The sequence below is a fragment of the Ahaetulla prasina genome, chromosome 17, assembly GCF_028640845.1.
Source record: "Ahaetulla prasina isolate Xishuangbanna chromosome 17, ASM2864084v1, whole genome shotgun sequence".
In the NCBI taxonomy this organism is placed as follows: domain Eukaryota; kingdom Metazoa; phylum Chordata; class Lepidosauria; order Squamata; family Colubridae; genus Ahaetulla; species Ahaetulla prasina.
The window spans coordinates 9,810,969-9,833,005 of NC_080555.1; the positions used below are offsets into that span (position 1 = coordinate 9,810,969).

General features: G+C 42.8%; 1 protein-coding gene across 2 annotated transcripts in view; it reads left to right on the forward strand.

The window, feature by feature from the left end:
- PRRC1 (proline rich coiled-coil 1) overlaps positions 1–18,300 on the forward strand; it is a 29,008-nt gene extending 10,708 nt beyond the window's left edge. The window contains exons 5-10 of one of the 2 annotated variants that reach the window (XM_058160074.1): positions 1,792–1,946; positions 3,149–3,251; positions 4,415–4,578; positions 11,114–11,217; positions 14,489–14,591; positions 16,757–18,300. In XM_058160074.1, the coding sequence (XP_058016057.1) occupies positions 1,792–1,946; positions 3,149–3,251; positions 4,415–4,578; positions 11,114–11,217; positions 14,489–14,591; positions 16,757–16,966 (839 nt within the window). In that variant the 3' untranslated portion in view covers positions 16,967–18,300. Of the gene's footprint in view, positions 1–1,791; positions 1,947–3,148; positions 3,252–4,414; positions 4,579–8,437; positions 8,542–11,113; positions 11,218–14,488; positions 14,592–16,756 lie in introns of both variants that reach the window. The other variant, XM_058160073.1, reaches the window with a different exon arrangement.
- The last annotated feature ends 3,737 nt before the right edge of the window (positions 18,301–22,037 follow it).

Genomic DNA, 22,037 nt, shown 5'->3' on the forward strand with positions numbered 1-22,037 from the left:
TGCTACAAACCGGGTCTCGGTGAAAGTCGAGGTCTCTCTGTATAAAGTCAGCGCTAAGAGCTTCTGCCTCTCAGCACCTTTTAAACATCCCGCGCTGCTCATGCCCCGCCCCTTGGCTGAACTGCTCCGTTGATTGGATTCCCGGCCGCTCTCTCCCTCCTCGTCTGACAGCCTCAGCTGCCACATCTGCTAAATCCCAGAACTAAAGCAGCTCTTCCTAACACCTAGCCCTCACTTCCCTCTATCCCGGCCACCGGTGTGCAGATTCCTTTCCCATGCTTCCCAAACGCAGATCCCTGCAGCCCTCAAACAAGTCCTTTTTTTTTTTTTTTGCATTTATATCCCGCCCTTCTCCAAAGATTCAGGGCGGCTTACACTATGTCAAGCAATAGTCTTCATCCATTTGTATATTATATACAAAGTCAACTTATTGCCCCCCAACAATCTGGGTCCTCATTTTACCTACCTTATAAAGGATGGAAGGCTGAGTCAACCTTGGGCCTGGTGGGACTTAAACCTGCATTAATTGCAAGCATCTGCTGTTAATAACAGACTGTCTTAGCAGTCTGAGCCACCAGAGGCCCATTGATATGTCATCCCTTTGGATCTTTGATTAGGGGCTGCTCCCATGATCCGGATCCCTGTAGCGTCATGTGTCGAGCCGGAGCTGGGCTCGACACCTAGTTTCTGTAGTCTGCAATTTTTTTCCCCCCTCTGGAAATCCTTTCCTGCTCCCACACCTTTCAAAGGGTGTCCATCCCAAATTGTAGCGCTAAAAGTCAGTAGACATTCTCCATCATCCAGGTCACGGTTGTCTCAAAGATGGTTTTTTTCAAGAGGCAACTGGACTTTCTTGTTGTTGTTTTTTCTTTTGAAGACATTTCGCTTCTCATCCCAGAAGCTTCTTCAGCTCTGGCTGGATGGTGGGGAATGGAAGGATTTATCCTCCTTGCAGGCAGCTGGTCCTTTGCATCCTTTTAGAGGGTCCTTGAAGCACTTGGAGGTTTATCCGTGTCCTCAAGGTCACCTGAGTGATGCTCCTGGTTCCTGTAGTCTACAGTTTTTTTCCTCTGGAAATCCATTCCTACTCCCACACCATTCAAAGGATCATCCCAAGCTGTAAAGCTAAAATTCTGTCGAGATTCTCAGTCATCCAGGTCCCAAAGGGATGAGAAGCGAAACGTCTTCAAACAAAACAAAAAAAAAACCCCAAAAGTCCTGAAAATTCAAGGTGTTGGTTACCACCTTTAAAGCGCTCCATGGCATAGGACCGGGCTATTTACGGGACCGCCTGCTGCCACCGATAGCCTCCCATCGACCTGTGAGCTCCCACAGGGAGGGTCTCCTCAGGGTGCCGTCAGCCAAACAATGTCGGCTGGCGATACCCAGGGGGAGAGCCTTCTCTGTGGGGGCACCTTCCCTCTGGAATGAGCTTCCTCTGGGTTATGATTACTCCCCGACCTCTGGACCTTCCGACGCGAGCTCAAGACTTTTTTATTTCATCGCGCAGGGTTGGCCTAATGTACTAGTGTTTTAAGTGGGGTTTTATTATTGTTCTTTGAATAATTTTAATAGGTGCTAGCCAATTTGAATTAGATTTTTATATTGTCTTTTAATTTTATTTATAAATACTGTTTTATGTTGGCTGTAAACCGCCCTGAGTCCTTCGGGAGAAGGGCGGTATAGAAATCAAATAAATCTAATCTAATCTAATCTAAAAAGCGCCTGGATGACTGAGAATCTCTACAGACATTGGATGTTGTGGCTGCAGCCCTGAATTCTCCTTTTCAGGTGCCTTGGCAAGCCCTCTGTCGCAGCCGGTCCCTATGGCTGCCTCCACCTTACCGAGCGGTTCTTCCATCACTTTTCCAGAGGATCATGGAGACCCCCAAAGCATTGGGGTTCACAACGAAGCATCTGCAGGAGGACTGTGGGGCTTTATAAAAGTAAGCTGTACTTTTCTAGCGGCCACGTAATGCAACGGTTGTAGCGTGGCGGCCCGGCTGGAGGGAGGAAAGGGGAATCGGGAATCGGGCTGCGTGAGGGGCAGTGCGCAGTCTGCACTGGCTTCCTGTGGTCTTTCGGGTGCGCTTTAAGATTTTGGTTACCACCTTTAAAGCGCTCCATGGCTTAGGGCCCGGGTACTTACGGGACCGCCTGCTGCCACCGATAGCCTCCCATCGACCTGTGAGCTCCCACAGGGAGGGTCTCCTCAGGGTGCCGTCAGCCAAACAATGTCGGCTGGCGGCCCAGGGCAGGGCCTTCTCTGTCGAACTCCTACGCTCTGGAATGAACTTCCCGGTTTACGTCAAGTGCCTGATCTTCAGACTTTTCGCGTGAGCTGAACGCACCTATTTATTCAAGCGGGACTGGCTTAAAGTTTTATTAAATTTTTAATTGGGACTATTTATAAATACTGTTTTATGTTGGCTGTAAACCGCCCTGAGTCCTTCGGGAGAAGGGCGGTATAGAAATCAAATAAATCTAATCTAATCTAATCTAAAAAGCGCCTGGATGACTGAGAATCTCTACAGACATTGGACGTTGTGGCTGCAGCCCTTACATGGCTGAATTCTCCTTTTCAGGTGCCTTGGCAAGCCCTCTGTCGCAGCCGGTCCCTATGGCTGCCTCCACCTTACCGAGCGGTTCTTCCATCACTTTTCCAGAGGATCATGGAGACCCCCAAAGCATTGGGGTGCACAACGAAGCATCTGCAGGAGGACTGTGGGGCTTTATAAAAGTAAGCTGTACTTTTCTAGCGGCCACATAATGCAACGGTTGTAGCGTGGCGGCCCGGCTGGAGGGAGGAAAGGGGAATCGGGAATTGGGCTGCGTGAGGGGGAAGCCGGTGCATGCATGCGCAGCTCAACATGTGCAAGTCGAGCTGCGCACTTGCCAGCCCACTGCTCGCGCAGCCTGGTTTCAAATAGGACCTTGTCAACTTTAATCCTGGAGGACTTCAACTTCCAGAATTCCCCAGCCAGCTTTGTTGAAAGTTGAAGTCCTCCAGGCTTAAAGTTGCCAAGGTTGGGAGACCTCTGGTCTAGAAAGCTAGCAAAGGAGGGATGAAACCAAGTTTGGGGACTCGGGTTAGCCTGGCAGGCAAGCCAAGTTTGGTGACTTCCACATTTGTTCCCCCCTCCCCCAGGGCGTGGCTGGCAATCCTGTGGTCAAGTCAGTGCTGGATAAAACCAAACACTCGGTGGAGACCATGATCACAACGCTGGATCCTGGCATGGCCCCGTATATCAGTAAGGGAAGCTGCAACGTATTGTGTCAGCCTGAAACAGGACTTTGCTTGCTCTTCACTGTCAGTCCTGCCCCAGTCAAGTCCCTTAGGAAAGAAAAACCCTCGACTACAGTGGGCCCTAACCTTTTGGGCAACAGGGAGCGCTTCCGTTGAGAGACGTTTTTCCATGGACCGGAGGGTCATGGTTTCCACATGCTTCCTGCATCCCACAGGTGGGGTTTCGCTTGTGGTGCAGCCCAAGTCCTTGCATGCTGTGGACCAGTGGTGGTCCATGGACCAGGGATTGGGACTCCTGGTTTAGGTGAAGTGACCCTCCTTTATGAAGGTTGCTGGTTGCACCAACAAACCTGGCAAATTCAAGACTTCTGGACTTCAACTCCCAGAATTCCCCAGCCAGCAAACTTGGCAAATTTTAAGACTTCTGGACTTCAACTTCCAGAATTCTCCATCCAGCATGGCTGACTGAGGAATTCTGGGAGTTGAAGTCCACAGATCTTAAAGTAGCCAAGGTTGGAGACCTTTGATCTAGGCATCCTCAAACTATGGCCCGTGGGCTAGATACGGCCCTCCAATGCAAAGTATTGCGAAGCGCTGTGATTAAGCCCCGCCCCTTGCCATGGGCCTTATCTTCCAGCGAGGAAGATGGAAGGCCAGCCAAGGGGTGATCTCTCCCGTGCGGCCTTGAAAAGCAGCTTTGGGCTTTAAATGAAAAATTGTCTTTGAAAACAATTTAAACAGGAGCTTAGGAAGGAGAAAGGCAAAAAAATAGACTGTTAAATTGGCCATGCCCACCCAGTCACACGACCACCCAGTCACACAACCACCTAGCCACGCCCAACCAGTCAGTGCCCCCCCCCCAGCAGTCTGAGGGTCTGTGAATCGGCCCCCCATTTAAAAAGTTTGAGGACCCCTGATCTAAGGTCTTCTCCAGCAGCACAATTCAGAAGCATCCATTCTTGGCACTCAGCCTTCCTTCTGGTCCCAACACCCACAGCCATCCATTACTCCTGGAGAAACCACAGCGTTCACTCTACGGACCTTTCTTGGCAAGGTTTTCACGTGTGTTTTCCGATAAAAGCTCTCGTCTTCAGTGACGGTGTGCCGCCAGCTTGTTTTGGCCTCGTCTTCGGCACAAAGATAATTTTGGGTGTTTCTGCTTTCTAGAATCAGGAGGAGAGCTGGACATCGTGGTCACCTCCCTAAAGGAGACCAAGGTCGCCGCAGTGAGGCAAGCTTTCCAGGACGTTTTTGGTATGGCTACCGTAACGGGGGAGGACGGCCACTCCAACATAGCCCCCCAGCCTGTTGGCTACGCAGCTGGATTGAAAGTGAGTGATTTGGGAAAGTGTGGAATTTCCAAAGATTTGCAGAGTAGGGTAGAGTAGGATAGAGTAGAATAGAATAGGATAGGATATTCTTTTTTTTTATTTTTTTTATTTTTTTTTTTGTTTACATTTATATCAGCCCTTCTCCAAAGACTCAGGGCAGCTTACAGTGTGTAAGGCAATAGTCTCATTCTATTTGTATATTTACAAAGTCAACTTATTGCCCCCCCAACAATCTGGGTCCCCATTTTACCTACCTTATAAAGGATGGAAGGCTGAGTCAACCTTGGACCTGGTGGGGCTTGAACCTGCAGTAATTGCAGGCAGCTGGTTTTGATAACAGGCTTCTTACAGCCTTGAGCCATCACGGCCCTATTTATTGAATAGAATAGAATATTCTTTATTGAATATTGATTGGACACACAAGGAATTTGACTTCGGAGCATAAGCTCTCAGTGTACATAAAAAATATAAGTGATAAATCATGATCTTAGTCATCATAAAATAAAGGTAAAGGTTCCGCTCGTACAATGTGCTAGTCGTTCCTGCCTCTAGGGGGTGGTGCTCATCTCCGTTTCAAAGCCGAAGAGCCAGCGCTGTCCGAAGACGTCTCCGTGGTCATGTGGCCAGCATGACTAAACCCCAAAGGTGCACGGAACGCTGTTACCCTCCCACTAAAGGTGGTCCCTATTTTTTCTACTTGCATGTTTTTTACGTGCTTTCGAACTGCTAGGTTGGCAGAAGCTGGGACAAGTCATGGGAGCTCACCCCATTATGCGGCGCTAGGGATTCGAACTGCTGAATTGCCGACCTTTTGATCGACAAGCGTCTTAGCCACTAAGCCACCGCGTCCCCTTTCATAAAATACATTCATCATAAATCATAAGCACGTTGGCACTTAAAGAGTCAGATATACCCAACATGCTGAATTCTCAACCCTGTTTAGGAAAAGGCGACGGTTTTTCATTGAACATCCAGAGAGCCAACAAAAAAATCCGATAAGGTCTTAATGACAGGGACTGGTTCACATGTCAGGCCAAGACAAACATGTCTATTTTGATTCCCATGACTGCTGAATCAAATTTTGAGCCGGGCTGAGTGTGTTGTACAAACTCAGCCAGAGAATGATTTGAATTCTGTTGGAAAAAAAATATCAAATAACCCATAAGTTTGATTTGAACATGGTATTAAAGCAGGGGTGAAATATGAAATTTGTTACTACCGGTTCTGTTTTGTTTTGTTTTTTATTTTTAAAAGCATTTTTTCTATAACCTCTTCAGCTGAAGAGGTTGTAAAAAATGTTTTTAAAAGCCTCTGATGATCAGGCAACGCATCTGGGATCGCCAGAGGAGCCTTTTAAAAGCTTTTTTTTAACAAAAAAAAATGGTTTTAAAAGGTTCTGATGATCCCAGCTGAGCCACACGATCATCAGAGGCTTTTTTTCTTTTACTTTTAAAAGTATTGTTTCGTCCGAAGAAAAAATGCTTTTAAAAGTTTAAAAAAAAAACCTCTGATGATCACGTGGCTCAGCTGGGGGGGAGACAGGGATTTTTGCTACCGGTTCTCCGAACCACCTGCCGCCCTCACTACTGGATCGGGCAATCCGGTCCGAACCGGGAGCATTTCACCCCTGGTATTAAGCCATGAGGTTTCATTTTGGCTTACTGAATTAGTTACAAATAGCTAGGCTTGTACACTGTCCTTAGCCATAAATTTTGGTTTATAAATCACAGCCTTTCAGTTTATCTAATGCAAATATAATTATCACTAATAAATAAAAAGTCTTATACTGTATAACATATAATTATAATCGGTGGATGGATCTGCACATATGTATCACACCCTTAAATTTTAGCATCTAAGGTTCTTGAAAAGAATTTGATACCTAAGAAGGCCAACACTGGTTAATGAATTGTTGTCACATTGTTGTGAACAGATGATAATACTGCTTCTCCCACATCACCAGGAAGGACTCGATAGGTGGATGAAAATGCCAAATTCAGTCTGAATATCTGTTTGGCTTACACCAAACCATATCATCACAATACAGCCAAAGGCCAGGAACATTTAATACCGCCAAAAATTGCAAAAGTGCAGCACAATTGCAGTATACCAAATTCAGTAAAAACATTAGAATGGATAATACATGAATTAGATTGTAACTGGCAATCATTTTCATTGCCGCCCCACAAGATTTTGCTACCCACTGAATGATGGAAGGTGAATTATGAATTCATAATTATGAATCATTTGAAAAGGAACCAAATGAGATCGAAATGGTCTGTCCGTCCTGGGCTTTGGATAAAGGAGAGGTAAAATAGAGATAGTTTTAGATAATACCCAAGGTTGACTCAGCCTTCCATCCTTTATAAGGTAGGTAAAATGAGGACCCAGATTGTTGGGGGGGGGGCAATAAAAGTTGACTTTGTATATAATATACAAATGGATGAGACTATTGCCTTACACAATGTAAGCCGCCCTGAGTCTTCGGAGAAGGGCGGGATATAAATTCAAATTAAAAAAAAATACAATTCAAAGAAGTCCCTTCTGGCTGATCCTTGGGTGCCCCCACCTATAAAAGCTTACATTTTTTAGAAAATACGCCGAGCAGAAATAAATTCAGTTGTCAGCAGGGCAGTTTTGCTCCTAGAGCAGCACACGCAATGTCGCAATTTGATTTGGTGTCTTCCAGTTATTTAAGAAGAGACTGGACAGTCACTTCTCTGAGATGGTATATAGTGGATTCTCTTGCTTGAGCAAGGGGATGGATTAGAAGACCTCCAAGGTCCCTTCCAGCTTCTATTCTAGTCTAGTCTAGTCTAGTTTACTCTATTCTATTCTATTTTATTCTATTCTGCATTCTTTCTGTTCTGCATTCTTTCTATTCTATTCTATTCCTATTTATTTACTGTTCTATTCTGCATTCTTTATTCATTCTGTTCTATTCTGAATTCTATTCTATTCTATGTATTCTATTCTATTCTGCGTTCTTTCTATTCATTCTATTCTATTCTGAATTCTTTTCTATCTATTCTATTTTATTCTATTCTGAATTATTTCTATTCTATTCTATTCTATTCTGCATTCTATTCTGCATTCTTTCTATTCTATTCCTATTTATTTTCTGTTCTATTCCATTCTGCATTCTATTCTATTCTGTATTCTTTCTATTCTATTCCTATTTTTTTTCTATTCTATTCTATTCCTATTCTATTTTTATTCTATTTTGCATTCTTTTATTCATTCTATTCTATTCTATTCTGAATTCTATTCAATTCGATTCTGAATTCTATTCTATTCTATTCTGGGTCTTGTTTTGCTTTAGTCAGTGGTTCTCAACCTGTGGGCGGGACCCCGTTGGGGTCGAATGACAATTGCCAGGGTGCGCCTAAGACCATCGGAAATATAGGGAGTATACTTGCGAGTCAAAGAATCGCTCAATGGTTGACTCCACAAGCAAGCTGCAGGCTCTTCAAATCGCTGGCGAATTCGGCTTCAGGCGCGATGAATTAAAGAGAGAAATCTTTGCTCTGATGTCTCCCTCTCAAGCCAGCTGCAATCACTCCCAATGGCTAGCCTAATCTGGCTTCAGGCGCGATAAACTTAATAGGGAGAGTCTCGCTTTAATGCCTCCGTCCTCAAGGCAATCGCAAGCAGTTCAGATCGCTAGCCAAAGGCGGCTCAGGCGCGATAAATTCAAAAGCGAAAATAATTTTATGGTTGTGGTCGCCACATCGTGGGGAATTGTATTAAAGGGTCGCAGCACTATAAAGGTTGAGAACCATGGTTTAGTCGATGTTGTCGGTCTGAAGTGGCAAACTCTGCGTTGATTCCTGCTTTTGGTACATTCCTTGACTTTTAGGGGGCCCAAGAGAGGCTGGACGGTTTGCGCAGGACCGGGGTCATCCATCAGAAACAACCAGGCGTGTCCGTGGAGAGCTTTATTGCAGAATTGCTCCCTGACAAGTAAGATACCAAGATAGACTTCAAACGCAACTGGGAATTATTTGGAGTTAGATAAAAAATTGCCATCTTCCCCCCACTCCTCTTCTCCCTGCCCCCCCCCTCCGCTTATACAGGTATTCCTCGACTTACGACCACAACGGAGCCCCAAATTCCTATTGCTAAGTGAAACATCGGTTGAGTTTTTAACGATCTTTCTTGCCACCGTTGTTAAGTGAATCACTTGGCAGCTCAGTTAATCAAACAGTCGTTAAGTGAATCTGGTTTTCCCGTTGACTTTGCTCATCAGATGGTCACAAAAGGGGATCACACGGTCTGGGACATTGCAATGATCATAAATATGAACTAGTTGCCCCGGTGTCTGAATTTTGGTCACATGATCATAGGGATGCTGCAATGGTTGTGTGACAAAACAGTCATTTTTGTTTTTTCAGTGCTGTTGTAACTTCAAACGGTCATTAAATGAACCGTCGTAAGTCGAGACCTATCTGTATAGCCTGTCTATATATCTATATATATGTTTTCTGAGGTTTTCATGGGTGTTTATATGTAGGTCTTTGGTTAATCGGGTTTTCTCCCGCGTAAAATTCAAATTTAAAAAAAAATACAATTCAAAGAAGTCCCTTCTGGCTGATCCTTGGGTGCCCCCACCTATAAAAGCTTACATTTTTTAGAAAATACGCCGAGCAGAAATAAATCCAGTTGTCAGCAGGGCAGTTTTGCTCCTAGAGCAGCACACGCAATGTTGCAATTTGATTTGGTGTCTTCCAATTATTTAAGAAGAGACTGGACAGTCTCTTCTCTGAGATGGTATACAGTGGGTTCTCCTGCTCAAGCAAGGGGATGGACTAGAAGACCTCCAAGGTCCCTTCCAGCTTCTAGTCTAGTCTAGTCTAGTCTAGTTTACTCTATTCTATTCTATTTTATTCTATTCTGCATTCTATTCTAGTCTGTATTCTTTCTGTTCTGCATTCTTTCTATTCTATTCTATTCCTATTTATTTATTATTCTATTCTGCATTCTTTCTATTCATTCTATTCTATTCTAAATTCTATTCTATTCTATGTATTCTATTCTATTCTGCGTTCTTTCTATTCATTCTATTCTATTCTGAATTCTTTTCTATCTATTCTATTTTATTCTATTCTGAATTATTTCTATTCTATTCTATTCCTATTTATTTACTATTCTATTCTATTCTGCACTCTATTCTGCATTCTTTCTATTCTATTCCTATTTATTTTCTGTTCTATTCCATTCTGCATTCTATTCTATTCTGTATTCTTTCTATTCTATTCCTATTTATTTTCTTTTATTTTTTTTCTATTCTATTCTATTCCTATTCTATTTTTATTCTATTTTGCATTCTTTTATTCATTCTATTCTATTCTATTCTGAATTCTATTCAATTCGATTCTGAATTCTATTCTATTCTATTCTGGGTCTTGTTTTGCTTTAGTCAGTGGTTCTCTTGCTTGAGCAAGGGGATGGACTAGAAGACCTCCAAGGTCCCTTCCAGCTTCTAGTCTAGTCTAGTCTAGTCTAGTTTACTCTATTCTATTCTGCATTCTATTCTAGTCTGTATTCTTTCTGTTCTGCATTCTTTCTATTCTATTCTATTCCTATTTATTTATTATTCTATTCTGCATTCTTTCTATTCATTCTATTCTATTCTAAATTCTTTTCTATCTATTCTATTTTATTCTATTCTGCATTATATTCTATTCTGAATTATTTCTATTCTATTCCTATTTATTTACTATTCTATTCTATTCTATTCTGCACTCTGTTCTGCATTCTTTCTATTCTATTCCTATTTATTTTCTGTTCTATTTCATTCTGCATTCTATTCTATTCTGTATTCTTTCTATTCTATTCCTATTTATTTTCTTTTATTTTTTTTCTATTCTATTCTATTTCTATTCTATTTTGCATTCTTTCTATTCATTCTATTCTATTCGATTCTGAATTCTATTCAATTCGATTCTGAATTCTATTCTATTCTGGGTCTTGTTTTGCTTTAGTCCAGTGGTTCTCAACCTGTGGGCCGGGACCCCGTTGGGGGTCGAATGACAATTTGCCAGGGGTCGCCTAAGACCATCGGAAATATAGGGAGTATACTTGCGAGTCAAAGAATCGCGCTCCAATGGTTGACTCCACAAGCAAGCTGCAGGCTCTTCAAATCGCTAGCCGAATTCGGCTTCAGGCGCGATGAATTAAAAAAGAGAGAAATCTTTGCTCTGATGTCTCCCTCTCAAGCCAGCTGCAATCACTCCCAATGGCTAGCCTAATCTGGCTTCAGGCGCGATAAACTTAATAGGGGAGGAGTCTCCGCTTTAATGCCTCCGTCCTCAAGGCAATCGCAAGCAGTTCAGATCGCTAGCCAAGACGGCTTCAGGCGCGATAAATTCAAAACGAAAATAATTTTATGGTTGTGGTCGCCACATCGTGGGGAATTGTATTAAAGGGGTCGCAGCACTATAAAGGTTGAGAACCATGGTTTAGTCGATGTTGTCGGTCTGAAGTGGCAAACTCTGCGTTGATACCTGCTTTTGGTACATTCCTTGATTTTTAGGGGGCCCAAGAGAGGCTGGACGGCTTGCGCAGGACCGGGGTCATCCACCAGAAGCAACCAGGCGTGTCCGTGGAGAGCTTTATTGCAGAATTGCTCCCTGACAAGTAAGATACAGGACTTCAAACGCAACTGGGAATTATTTGGAGTTAGATAAAAAATTGCCATCTTCCCCTCACTCCTCCTCTCCCTGCCCCTCCCCCTCCCTCCGCTTATACAGGTAGTCCTCGACTTACGACCACAACGGAGCCCCAAATTCCTGTTGCTAAGTGAAACATCGGTTGAGTTTTTAACGATCTTTCTTGCCACCGTTGTTAAGTGAATCACTTGGCAGCTCAGTTAATCAAACAGTCGTTAAGTGAATCTGGTTTTCCCGTTGACTTTGCTCATCAGATGGTCACAAAAGGGGATCACACGGTCTGGGACATTGCAATGATCATAAATATGAACTAGTTGCCCCGGTGTCTGAATTTTGGTCACATGATCATAGGGATGCTGCAATGGTTGTGTGACAAAACAGTCATTTTTGTTTTTTCAGTGCTGTTGTAACTTCGAACGGTCATTAAATGAACCGTCGTAAGTCGAGACCTATCTGTGTAGCCTGTCTATATATATCTATATCTATATATATGTTTTCTGAGGTTTTCACGGGTGTTTGTATGTAGGTCTTTGGTTAATCGGGTTTTCTCCAGCATAAAATTCGAATTTTACGCGGGAGAAAACCCGATTAACCAAAGACCTACATCCATCTATCTATCTATCTATTTATCTATCTATATATATATATATATATATATATATACACACACACATATATATACATATACATATACATATACATATACACACACACACACACACATATATATATATATATATATATATATATATATATATATATATGTATGTATGTATGTATGTATGTATGTATGTATGTATGTACGTATGTAGGTCTTTGGTTATTCGGGTTTTCTCCCGCGTAAAATTGGAAGTGTCTTGGCGACGTTTCGACGAAGTCTCATTCGTCATCTTCAGGCTTCAGCTTTGTGCTTCTGGGAGCAATGTGTGATTGCAGCTGTTTCTTCCTTTTTAACTGCTAGTGAGGGTTTGAACTGATTGAACCGAACTACACACTCTCACAAATGTACTAACATCCAATGGATTCCAGAGAAATAAGATTACCAAACTAATCCAAAAAGAACCCCCCACTAAAATCCAAGACAGAGAACAAGAAAACGGCACAGCCCTCCTCCCATATATAAAAGGCACCACAGACAGAATCAGCAAGATCCTCCACAAACATAACATCAAGACAGCATTCTGCACAAACCAAAAAATATCCACCATCCTAAGAAACCCCAAAGACAAAATTGAGTTAGAAAATCAAGGAGTATATGAAATCCCATGCACCGCCTGCCCCACCACATACATCGGACAAACCAACAGAAGAATAAGTGCACATATTGAAGAACACAAGAACTCAATCAAAAAAGAGGAACCAACTTCTTCCCTGGTCCAACACCTTAAAGCCACAGGACACGATATTGACTTTAAAAAGACCAAAACTATCGCCAAAACTGAACATTTTAACAACAGAATAATCAGAGAAGCCATCGAGATAGAAAAACGCCCACACAGCATGAACAAACGAGGTGATACCTCCCGCCTACCAGCCATTTGGAAACCCGCCCTTATTGACAAACGAGTCCCTAACACGAGGAATGACACCAGACCTACACTCACGAGGTCCATACAGGATGTCACCACCACACATCCACCCAGAAAGCAGACTCAAACCCACACTGATCAGGAAGCACGACCAAGGACCAGAAGCCAGACCGCAGCTGCAACATTAGCCATTTCAAACCCCTCCAATCCATATATACAGCAGACAGACATCCACTATGAAGATGTAGCACGACCACAAACACGAAGCCAAACAACAGCAATGCAACTCACCAGCTCAAATCCCCCTGCAACTCAGACTAATCTGAGCACAACCAAGCACCCACCCAAAAAGGACACACCCCCAGCCAATCAGAGCACAAAAAACCCCATCCAATCAGAGCACAGCCAAGCTCCCACCCAATCAGTTCAAACCCCACTAGCAGTTAAAAGGAAGAAACAGCTGCAATCACACATTGCTCCCAGAAACCTGGCTGAAGCCTGAAGATGATGAGTGAGACCTCATCGAAACGTTGCCTAAATATTTTCAACCTTACATGGGAAAAGACCCGAACATACCAAAACCTGCATATATATATAGCACCATTTAGTTTCATTTACGTAACGTGAACTAAACTTATGCGGGCAATACAAATGTATATGTATGCAGGTTTTGGTATGTTAGTCTTTTCCGTGTAAGATTGGAAGTATTTGAGCAATGTTCCCAGAAGCACGAACAATGTTCTGGGAGCAATGTTCCCAGAAGCACGACCAAGGACCAGAAGCCAGACCGCAGCTGCAACATTAGCCATTTCAAACTCCTCCAATCCATACATGCAGCAGACTGACACCCACTATGAAGATGTATACGACCACAAACACGAAGCCAAACAACAGCAATGCAGCTCACCAGCTCAAATCCCCTGCAACTCAGACTAATCTGAGCACAACCAAGCCCCCACCCAAACAGGACACACCCCAGCCAATCAGAGCACAAAAACCCCCATCCAATCAGAGCACAGCCAAGCTCCCACCCAATCAGTTCAAACCCCACTAGCAGTTAAAAGGAAGAAACAGCTGCAATCACATTGCTCAATGTTATCTCACTCATCATCTTCAGGCTTCAGCTTCGTGCTTCTGGGAGCAATGTTCCCAGAAGCACGAACAATGTTCTGGGAGCAAGCATTTTGTATCTTTGTTAATAGTAAAATTTTCTAACTGCCCACCGATTCCACAGTAATGTGCTGTGTATCGTTGTCTGCGCATGCCTCTCGTGCATCATGGATTGGGTTTGGGGGGCGGGGCGCCGGCTACCAGCTCTGCTTGCCTGTTACAGCTGGGTGGTATAGGGGGAAATGCGTGAGCTATTCTGGGACGAGGCTATATATAGCACCATTTAGTTTCATTTACGTAACGTGAACTAAACTTATGCGCGGGCAATACAAATAGTATATTTTCAGAAATTTAAATTGTCACGGGGAATTTTATGAAAACTTAATGAAAATGTTTTTAAATAATGCTATGAAATTTTTTTAAAAAGTCAATTAAATTAAAAAAAAGGAAAGTGCTTCAGTATCGGACAAAACCCCTACCGCCCACCATGAAAGCTGGAACGCCCACTAGTGGGCGGTAGGGACCGGGTTGACTACCACTGCCTTTAGACATCGGTATGATGGAATAAAACCTAAAATCTTCCCCAAAAAATCTTTACAGGTGGTTTGATATTAGCTGCTTGATCCTAGAGGATCCAGTCCACGGGATTCACCTGGAAAGCTTTACTCAGGCCACACCGATACCTGTGGAATACATACAACAGGTGAGTCTTTATGTCCCCCCCCCCTCCAAAGTCAGATCATTCGCCCAAGCGGGGATGACAATTTCAAAACTGGGGTGTTTTGGTTTGGTTTTTTTTTTCTTTTTTGGCAAATTCAACTTTGCCGCCGGGTTCCAACAAGGAAAGCTGCTTGTGTTGAGGCAGGAAATTTAGAAAAGTGACTGGTTTTTTTTAAAACAGGGGTCTCCAACCTTGGTCCCTTTAAGACTTGTGGACTTCAACTCCCAGAGTTGAGGAACTCTGGGAATTGAAGTCCACAGGTCTTAAAGAGACTTAAAGGGACCAAGGTTGGAGATGCCTGTTTTAAAGAGGTTTCATTCAGTCGTTTTCAGAATTGGGGGGACAAAATGCATCCGTTGGAATAAAATCAAGGAGAAAAAAAAAACTGGACTCCTATGATAGAAATAAGGAGAAATTTCTTGACGGTGAGAACCATCAACCACTGGAGCAGAAGTAGTGGGAGCTTCATGCCTGGAAGCTTTCAAGAAGAGACTGGGCTGCCATCTGTCAGAAACGGTGTAGGGTCTCCTGCTTGGGCCGGGGGTTGGACTAGATGACTTCAAAGGTCCCGTCCAACCCTGCTAATCTGTAATACGTGATTTTTGTGTTCTTTCTTTCGTGAATAAAATGTCAAAGCAGGCTTTTAAAAGTGGACTCCATAGGCAGGTCTGCCCACATTGTGAAATCTGGTTTAGTCTTGGTATACATCCGTCACCTATGTTTTAATATTACGTTGAGACCCAGCCGGTTGTGGCTTGTTCGACAAAGAACAACCTTGCATCAGAATGACAGGGTTGGAACCCTCTGCTGAAGGAGGAGAATCCTATACCATTCTGGACAAAAAGGCTGTCTAATCTCTCCTTAAAAATCCCCAGTGATGAAACACCCACCGTTTCTGGTGGCAAGCTGTTCCACTGGTTAATTGTCCCCACTGTTAGGAAGTTTCTCCTTAGTTCTGGGTCGCTTCCGTCCTTGGTTAGTTTCCATCCGTTGCTTCTTCTCCTGTCTTCTGGTGCTTTGGGGAATAATTTGACCCCCTCTTCTTCGTGGCAGCCCCTCAAAAATTGGAAGACTGCTGTCGTGTCACCCCTAAATCCTTCTCTTCCCTAATCTAGACGTACCCGGTTCCCACATCATATGTTTTAGCCTCCAGCCCCCTAATCGTCTTCGTTGGTCTTCTCTGCACTCTTTCCAGAGTTTCAACGTGTTTTTAATATCATGGCCGCAAAAACTGGATGCAATATTCCAAGTCTGGCCTCACCAGTCCAGTATAAAAGGGGTCACAATTGCTTCACACGGTCGTAATTCTACCCCTCTAGTAATGCAATTTTTGACTGCATTGGCTTTTTTGGCGGCTGTAGCTCACGGCTGGCTGAGGAGTCTTTGCGACTTTGGCCACACAAAAAAGCCACTACACACACACATACACACCTCTTTGTTGTCATACTACCCAACTGGACAATTCCACAGCAACCTGGTACTTTCAGTTGCTAGCCCTGATGTAACTTACAACACATTCTGTGCAGCAGCACTCCAAATTGCTTGGGTGCTGACTTCGGGCTGTGCGTTTTATAAACCAAATTCTGTCTGCACTCCAATTTCAAGACAGGTGAGCCTCAACTTGCAAAAGTTCGTTTAGTGACCGTTCAAAGTTACGACAACAGTGTGGGGGGGAGAAAAGTGAGTTATGACCATTTTTCACCCTTAACAGCATCCCGGTGGTCACACGATCAAAATTCAGATTCATATTTATGACGACTGCAGTGTGCCAGGATCGTACAATCGCCTTTTTGCGACCTTTCGACATGCAAAGTCAAGGGGGGGCGGGGGAGCCAGATTCACTTAACAACCGGGTTACTAACTTACCGACCGCAGGGATTGACTTAATAAGTGTGGCAAGAAAGGTTGTAAAACGGGGCAAAACTCACCTGGCAAATGACTCGCTTAACAAGAGAATGTTTGGGCTCCATCGTGGTCGTACGTTAAGGACTTCCTATACCCCTAAAGACCATTCCCCTCTAACCGACAGGTCGTCTGTTCATTCCCGGCTCACGCGAATTACCGCCGCAGAGTAAAACGCAGGGAGAAACCAAGGCCGTGGCCCTCCTCGCGCTTCCCCGCTCACCCCGTCTCCCTTCGTTTTGCAGGCGCAGAGTTTGACCCCCGCGGACTACAACCTCCGATGGTCGGGTTTGTTGGTGACAGTGGGCGAGGTCATTGCCAGGAACTTGCCGCACGTCAACCGCGCCGACTGGCATGCGGCGTTCACCGGCATGCCGCGCCAACAGATGATCTACAGCGCAGCCAAAGCGATCGCAGGGATGTACAAGCAGCGTTTACCCCAAAGGACCATTTGAAGAGAAAATCGAAAATCCCCTCCCGAAGCCCAAAGAGAACCCATGGAAGCAAAATCAATTTTATTGCACGGTTTGGGAGGGCGAGAAAAAAACCACACTTGTTTACTCACCGTTTCTCACCCTGGTGCTACCCCATAGTACATCGGGCTGGAACCTCTGGGTTTGCAAGCCACCATGTTTGCAAAGGCACCAGGTTGGAGAAGGGTTGCATTAATTAAAATACATTGAGAGAGGTGCACATTTCAAGTTAAAAAGCTGATGATGTATTTAGTCTTTTAATTAGGGGCCGGAGAACTTCCATTTGGCATCATTAGAAACTGAAAGTCCTGAAAAATCCCATTTCTTGGAGTTTTGATGTTTGTACAAGGATGGGCGACAGTCGGGGTAAATATTTGGCTTTGTAGAAATAACCCCTTTTTAAATTTTGTACGTCTTCATGCTAGGGGAATTAAGATAGAGGCAGAGGCAACCAAAATGGGATTTTAAAACAAAAGAGGGAAAAAGATTTGTCTTTAACTTGCAAAAGTTAACTCAGATCCAGTGGACATTCTTGGATCTTCTCCCCCAAAAATAGGGCATTATGGAATAGTTGTAATTCAGGGTTCTTTTTCTATTATTTTTTTTTTAAAAGGTGAGTTTTATACGAGACCCCAGTTTAAATCGTTCGTTTGATGGCTTTCTGCCTTTGAAACTGATCGGTTCAGACCTACAGTTCAAATCATGGAACTTGAAACGCTGGTTTCAAAAAAAACAATTGAACTGTTCGGTCGAATTTGATCCAGAGATTGTTGTTGTTGTTGTTGTTGTTTTTTAAAACATTTCAGCATTTTCTTCCAACAAATCTATTCAGGGGAATTTTGCCTTCCCGTCAGATTTCAGAATCAAAATTTGCGTAGCTGTCTTATCAGAGGTTTAGTAGAAGCCATTGCTGATATTTTCCCTTCAAGAAAAACCTTTTCCCATCGAGCGATATTACATGTAGAAGGATGATGTAGGGCCACCGTTAACACAAGCAGGTAAATTGCATTTTGTGGGCAGTTAAATGTAATCGCTACTTTCCAAAAAGCAGGTTCTTAGTCCCTTTTCTGTCTCTGTTCTCTATCTCATATTCTGTACTTGGATGCTCTCAGTTCATATTTATAAACTGCTAAGGAAGAGGATATTTTGATAATGTTTAGTACGAGCTTCTCAAATTTATATTGCTTAATCTCTCTCTTTCTAGCTTTCAAAATACAATTTTATATAGAATAATCTAGTTAGCCAGTTTCTTAATATTTTCCCAAGAATGTTACTTTGTTTTGATGTAAATCTGAATTAAATCGATACTGCTCCGAGTAGAACTGTTGTTTTTTTCCCTTTAAAGCATTTAAGCATCTTCAGCAGATCCCAAAACCTGACAATCATATCCACCTACACTGGATTTGGGGGAACTTTCTATTTCCATCAATCAGAATAAGAGTTGGAAGGGACCTTGGAGGTCTTCTAGTCCAACCCGCTGCTCAAGCAGGAGACCCTATATGATTTCAGACAGGTGGCTGTCCAGTCTCTTCTTAAAAACCACCAGTGATGGAGCGCCCACTTCTGGTGGCAAGCTGTTCCACTGGTTAATTGTCCTCAAGTTAGGAAGTTTCTCCTTAATTTCAGGTTGCTTCTCTCCTTGATTAGTTTCCATCCTGTCAGCCTCCACTCCAATCCTCACATCCTTTTGTACACTTTATATTCAGTAGTTAGATTGCAATGGGTTTTTATGTGTAATGTATAATAACTCATGGACTTAAGATGTATTACTATCCTATTCAGGTTAAGTGGAGAGGGCCCTTTAAGAGTGTCGTCTGACATGAGATCAAGGGGAGGGGAGATTGACGGTTTGTAATCAGCAAGAATGCTAGAGCACCGGTTTTCCAACGGACACTGCATTCCTGAGATGATTAACAGCCAGAGACCATCGGAAGATTACCAGGGGGGCCGAGAAGGAGCTGGCATTGGACCAGACCTGCCTGACTCTTGGGGGATGAGGGACTAACGAGGGGATATGGAATGTTAGCCATATTTTGTCTCAGATCCAACTTTACCCAGCTGTAGTCCAGATGTATCTAGTAAAAGTACTTTTCTTCATAACCAAATGAAGTCAAGGTGTTATATTTCCTGAATATAATCAGAGACAGCCTGACACATCCATTGTTTCATGCCCTGCCTTCTGTTGCTTTGGAAGATAAATTGACCCCCCCTCCTCTTTGCAGCAGCCCCTCAAATACTGGTCCCCCCCCCTACTCCCAAATCCTGCAACCGGTCTTCACGTTTTAGTCCCCAGGCCTTTAATCATCTTAGTTGCTCTTTGCACTTTTTGCAAAGTCTCAACATCTTTGTAATGTGGGGACCAAAACTGGATGCAATATTTCAAGTGTGGTCTTGCTAAGGATTTATAAAGCGGTGCTATACTTCCCATGATTTTGATTCTGTGCCTTTGTTTATACAACCAAAGATTATATTCGCTTTTTGGCACACGGCTAGCTCATGTTTACATGATCGTCCACAAATTTCTTTGAAACTCAATTTTTCTTGCCACATTTGTTAAGTGAATCACTGGTGAATCAGCGACACGGTTAAGTGGCTCCGACTTCCCCATTGACTTTGCTTGTCAGAAGGCCATAAAATATGGTCATGTGACCCCGGGATACTGCAACCGTCATTAATAGGAACCAGTTGCCAAGCATCCAAATGTAAAACACGTGCGCTAAGTGTGAATAATGGCCGTAAATCACTTCTTTTCAGTGGCATTATAACTTCGGTCACTAAATGAGCGGCTATAAGTCAAGGACTACCTGTCCTTGGCTTCATTAATCATAAGCATCGGATCAAAGAAACTTCATGTTAATACCAGAGTTTTGAGTCGGACAAATCTTGAAATTATCAAATTAAAATTTAGGAAACATAAATGCCAGCCTTTTTCACTTTGAAAAAAACGTTCTTTTCGCTCACTGGTTGTGTTCAGGTAACACACCTAACCTTATTAAAGCAGCCCATCTCTTGGGGCACACCCAAAATATTCAATCTTGCACTAACAAGAGGTTGAATTTATTCAATCTAGAGGAATTAACACCCAAGTTTAATAAAAGCATGTGAAGACGGCCACCGACTTTATTTATTTATTTATTTTGTCACAACAGTATATATAAGCATATATATAAGTACGTAATAACTATATAAATTGGATATAATGAAAGGAAACTTTCCCTGACCAAAGGATTACAAAAACACAACTCTTGTCTTACCTGAAAACACTATAGTTTATTTTTATAATTTTTACAATTCAATATAGTAACCAAAACTGATATCAGTAATCCTCAACCTTTGACCACAATTGAGTCCAAAATGTATGTTAAGTACAGAAATGTATTGAATTTTGCCCCATTTTACAATTTTTTTCCAAATTTTTTACAATTTGTTAAGTGAATCACAAGTTAATCTGGTTTCTCCATTGACTTTGCTTGTCAGGTCGCAAAAGGGGAATTCACATGATCTTGGGGCACTGCAACCGTCATAAATGTGAGTCAGTTGTTAAGCATCCAAATGCAAGACACGTGATCACGGGGATGATCTGCAATATCCATACACGTGAAAAATGGTCGTAAGACACTTTTCTCAATACCGTTCTAATTTTGAACAGTCATTAAAAGAACTGTTGGAAGTTGAGGACTACCTGTATGATTTAGATAGATAGATAGATAGATAGATAGATAGATAGATAGATAGATAGATAGATATATTTGAAGGTGCATATGGTCTTTTGGTTCAGGCTCATCGCTCAAATAAATCCATGTATTTTTTGATCCCTGCCAACTTCTCTCTTCACATCCGGAGGATTTTCTTCCTTTACAAAAATTCCAACACACCTTGGATTTGATGGCATCTTTATACACAAAAAAAGCAAAATTCATTTTAATGGGCAATATTGGTTCATCCAAAGTCCACATTCATCAGCATTTCTGAACACAAGTATTACTGCAAGCCTCCTGTGGAAGGATCCCGATTCCTCCCAAATGTTAAGAAATAATCACGTTAAAACCTAATGCTATTGCAGTCCGGGTTTCCTAGTTATCAATCCTATTGCATGGAATCATAGGGCTGGGAGGGACCTTAGAGGTCTTCTAGTCCAACCCTTTGCCCCAAGGCAAAAGACTGTACCATTCTGAGAAATAGCTGTCCAATCTTTTCTTGAAAACCTCCCCACACAACTCTGAGAGGCAAATTGTTTCCCCGCTGACCAATTTTTCTGCAGTTTTGTTATTTTATGCCATGCCTGTGGCTGATCAAGCAGAGAAAAAAGGCAATACGGGTAGTCCTCAGCTTATAACAGTTCACTTAGTGACCGTTTGAAGTTACAACGGGGACCGGAAAAAAAGCAAACTTGTGAACGTTGTTCTCATTTACGACACATTTCAGCATCCCCATTTGTCATGTGATCAAAATTCAGACATTGATAACTGACTCGTCTTTATGACGGTTGCAACATCCCAGGGTCATGTGACCCCCTTTCGCGACCTTCTGACAAGCAAAGTCAATGGAGAAACCAGATTCACTTAACAACCGTGTCACTAATTTAACAACTGCAGTGATTCACTTTAACGGATGTGGCCAGTTGCAAAATGAGGCAAAAGTCCCTTAAACAAATTCCTCACTTAGCAACATAAATATTGGGCTCAATTGTGGTCTTAAGTTGAGGGTTACCTGCATTTCCTCGTAGGAAACGTAAGAAGTAGGTGCCATTCCTAAAACAAAAGAACAGATAGCTAAGCAAATTTAACTTTTACTGGCCAGCTTCGATTTCTTCCCTTTCCAACTGGTTAATGAGATTATTAATACATAAATATTAATACATATTAAAATATTAATATAAATATATTAATATAAATATTAATATTAAATATTAACATTAATACATGTTCAATACTGCTGCAAACAGACGGGCATTATTGGACCAACCAACGGGACGTAATCCAAGTAGTGCTTCAAAAGTTCTGCAGCCAGTCGTGGCTCGTGTGGCAAACTTTGCCAAAATCTCCTCCCAATC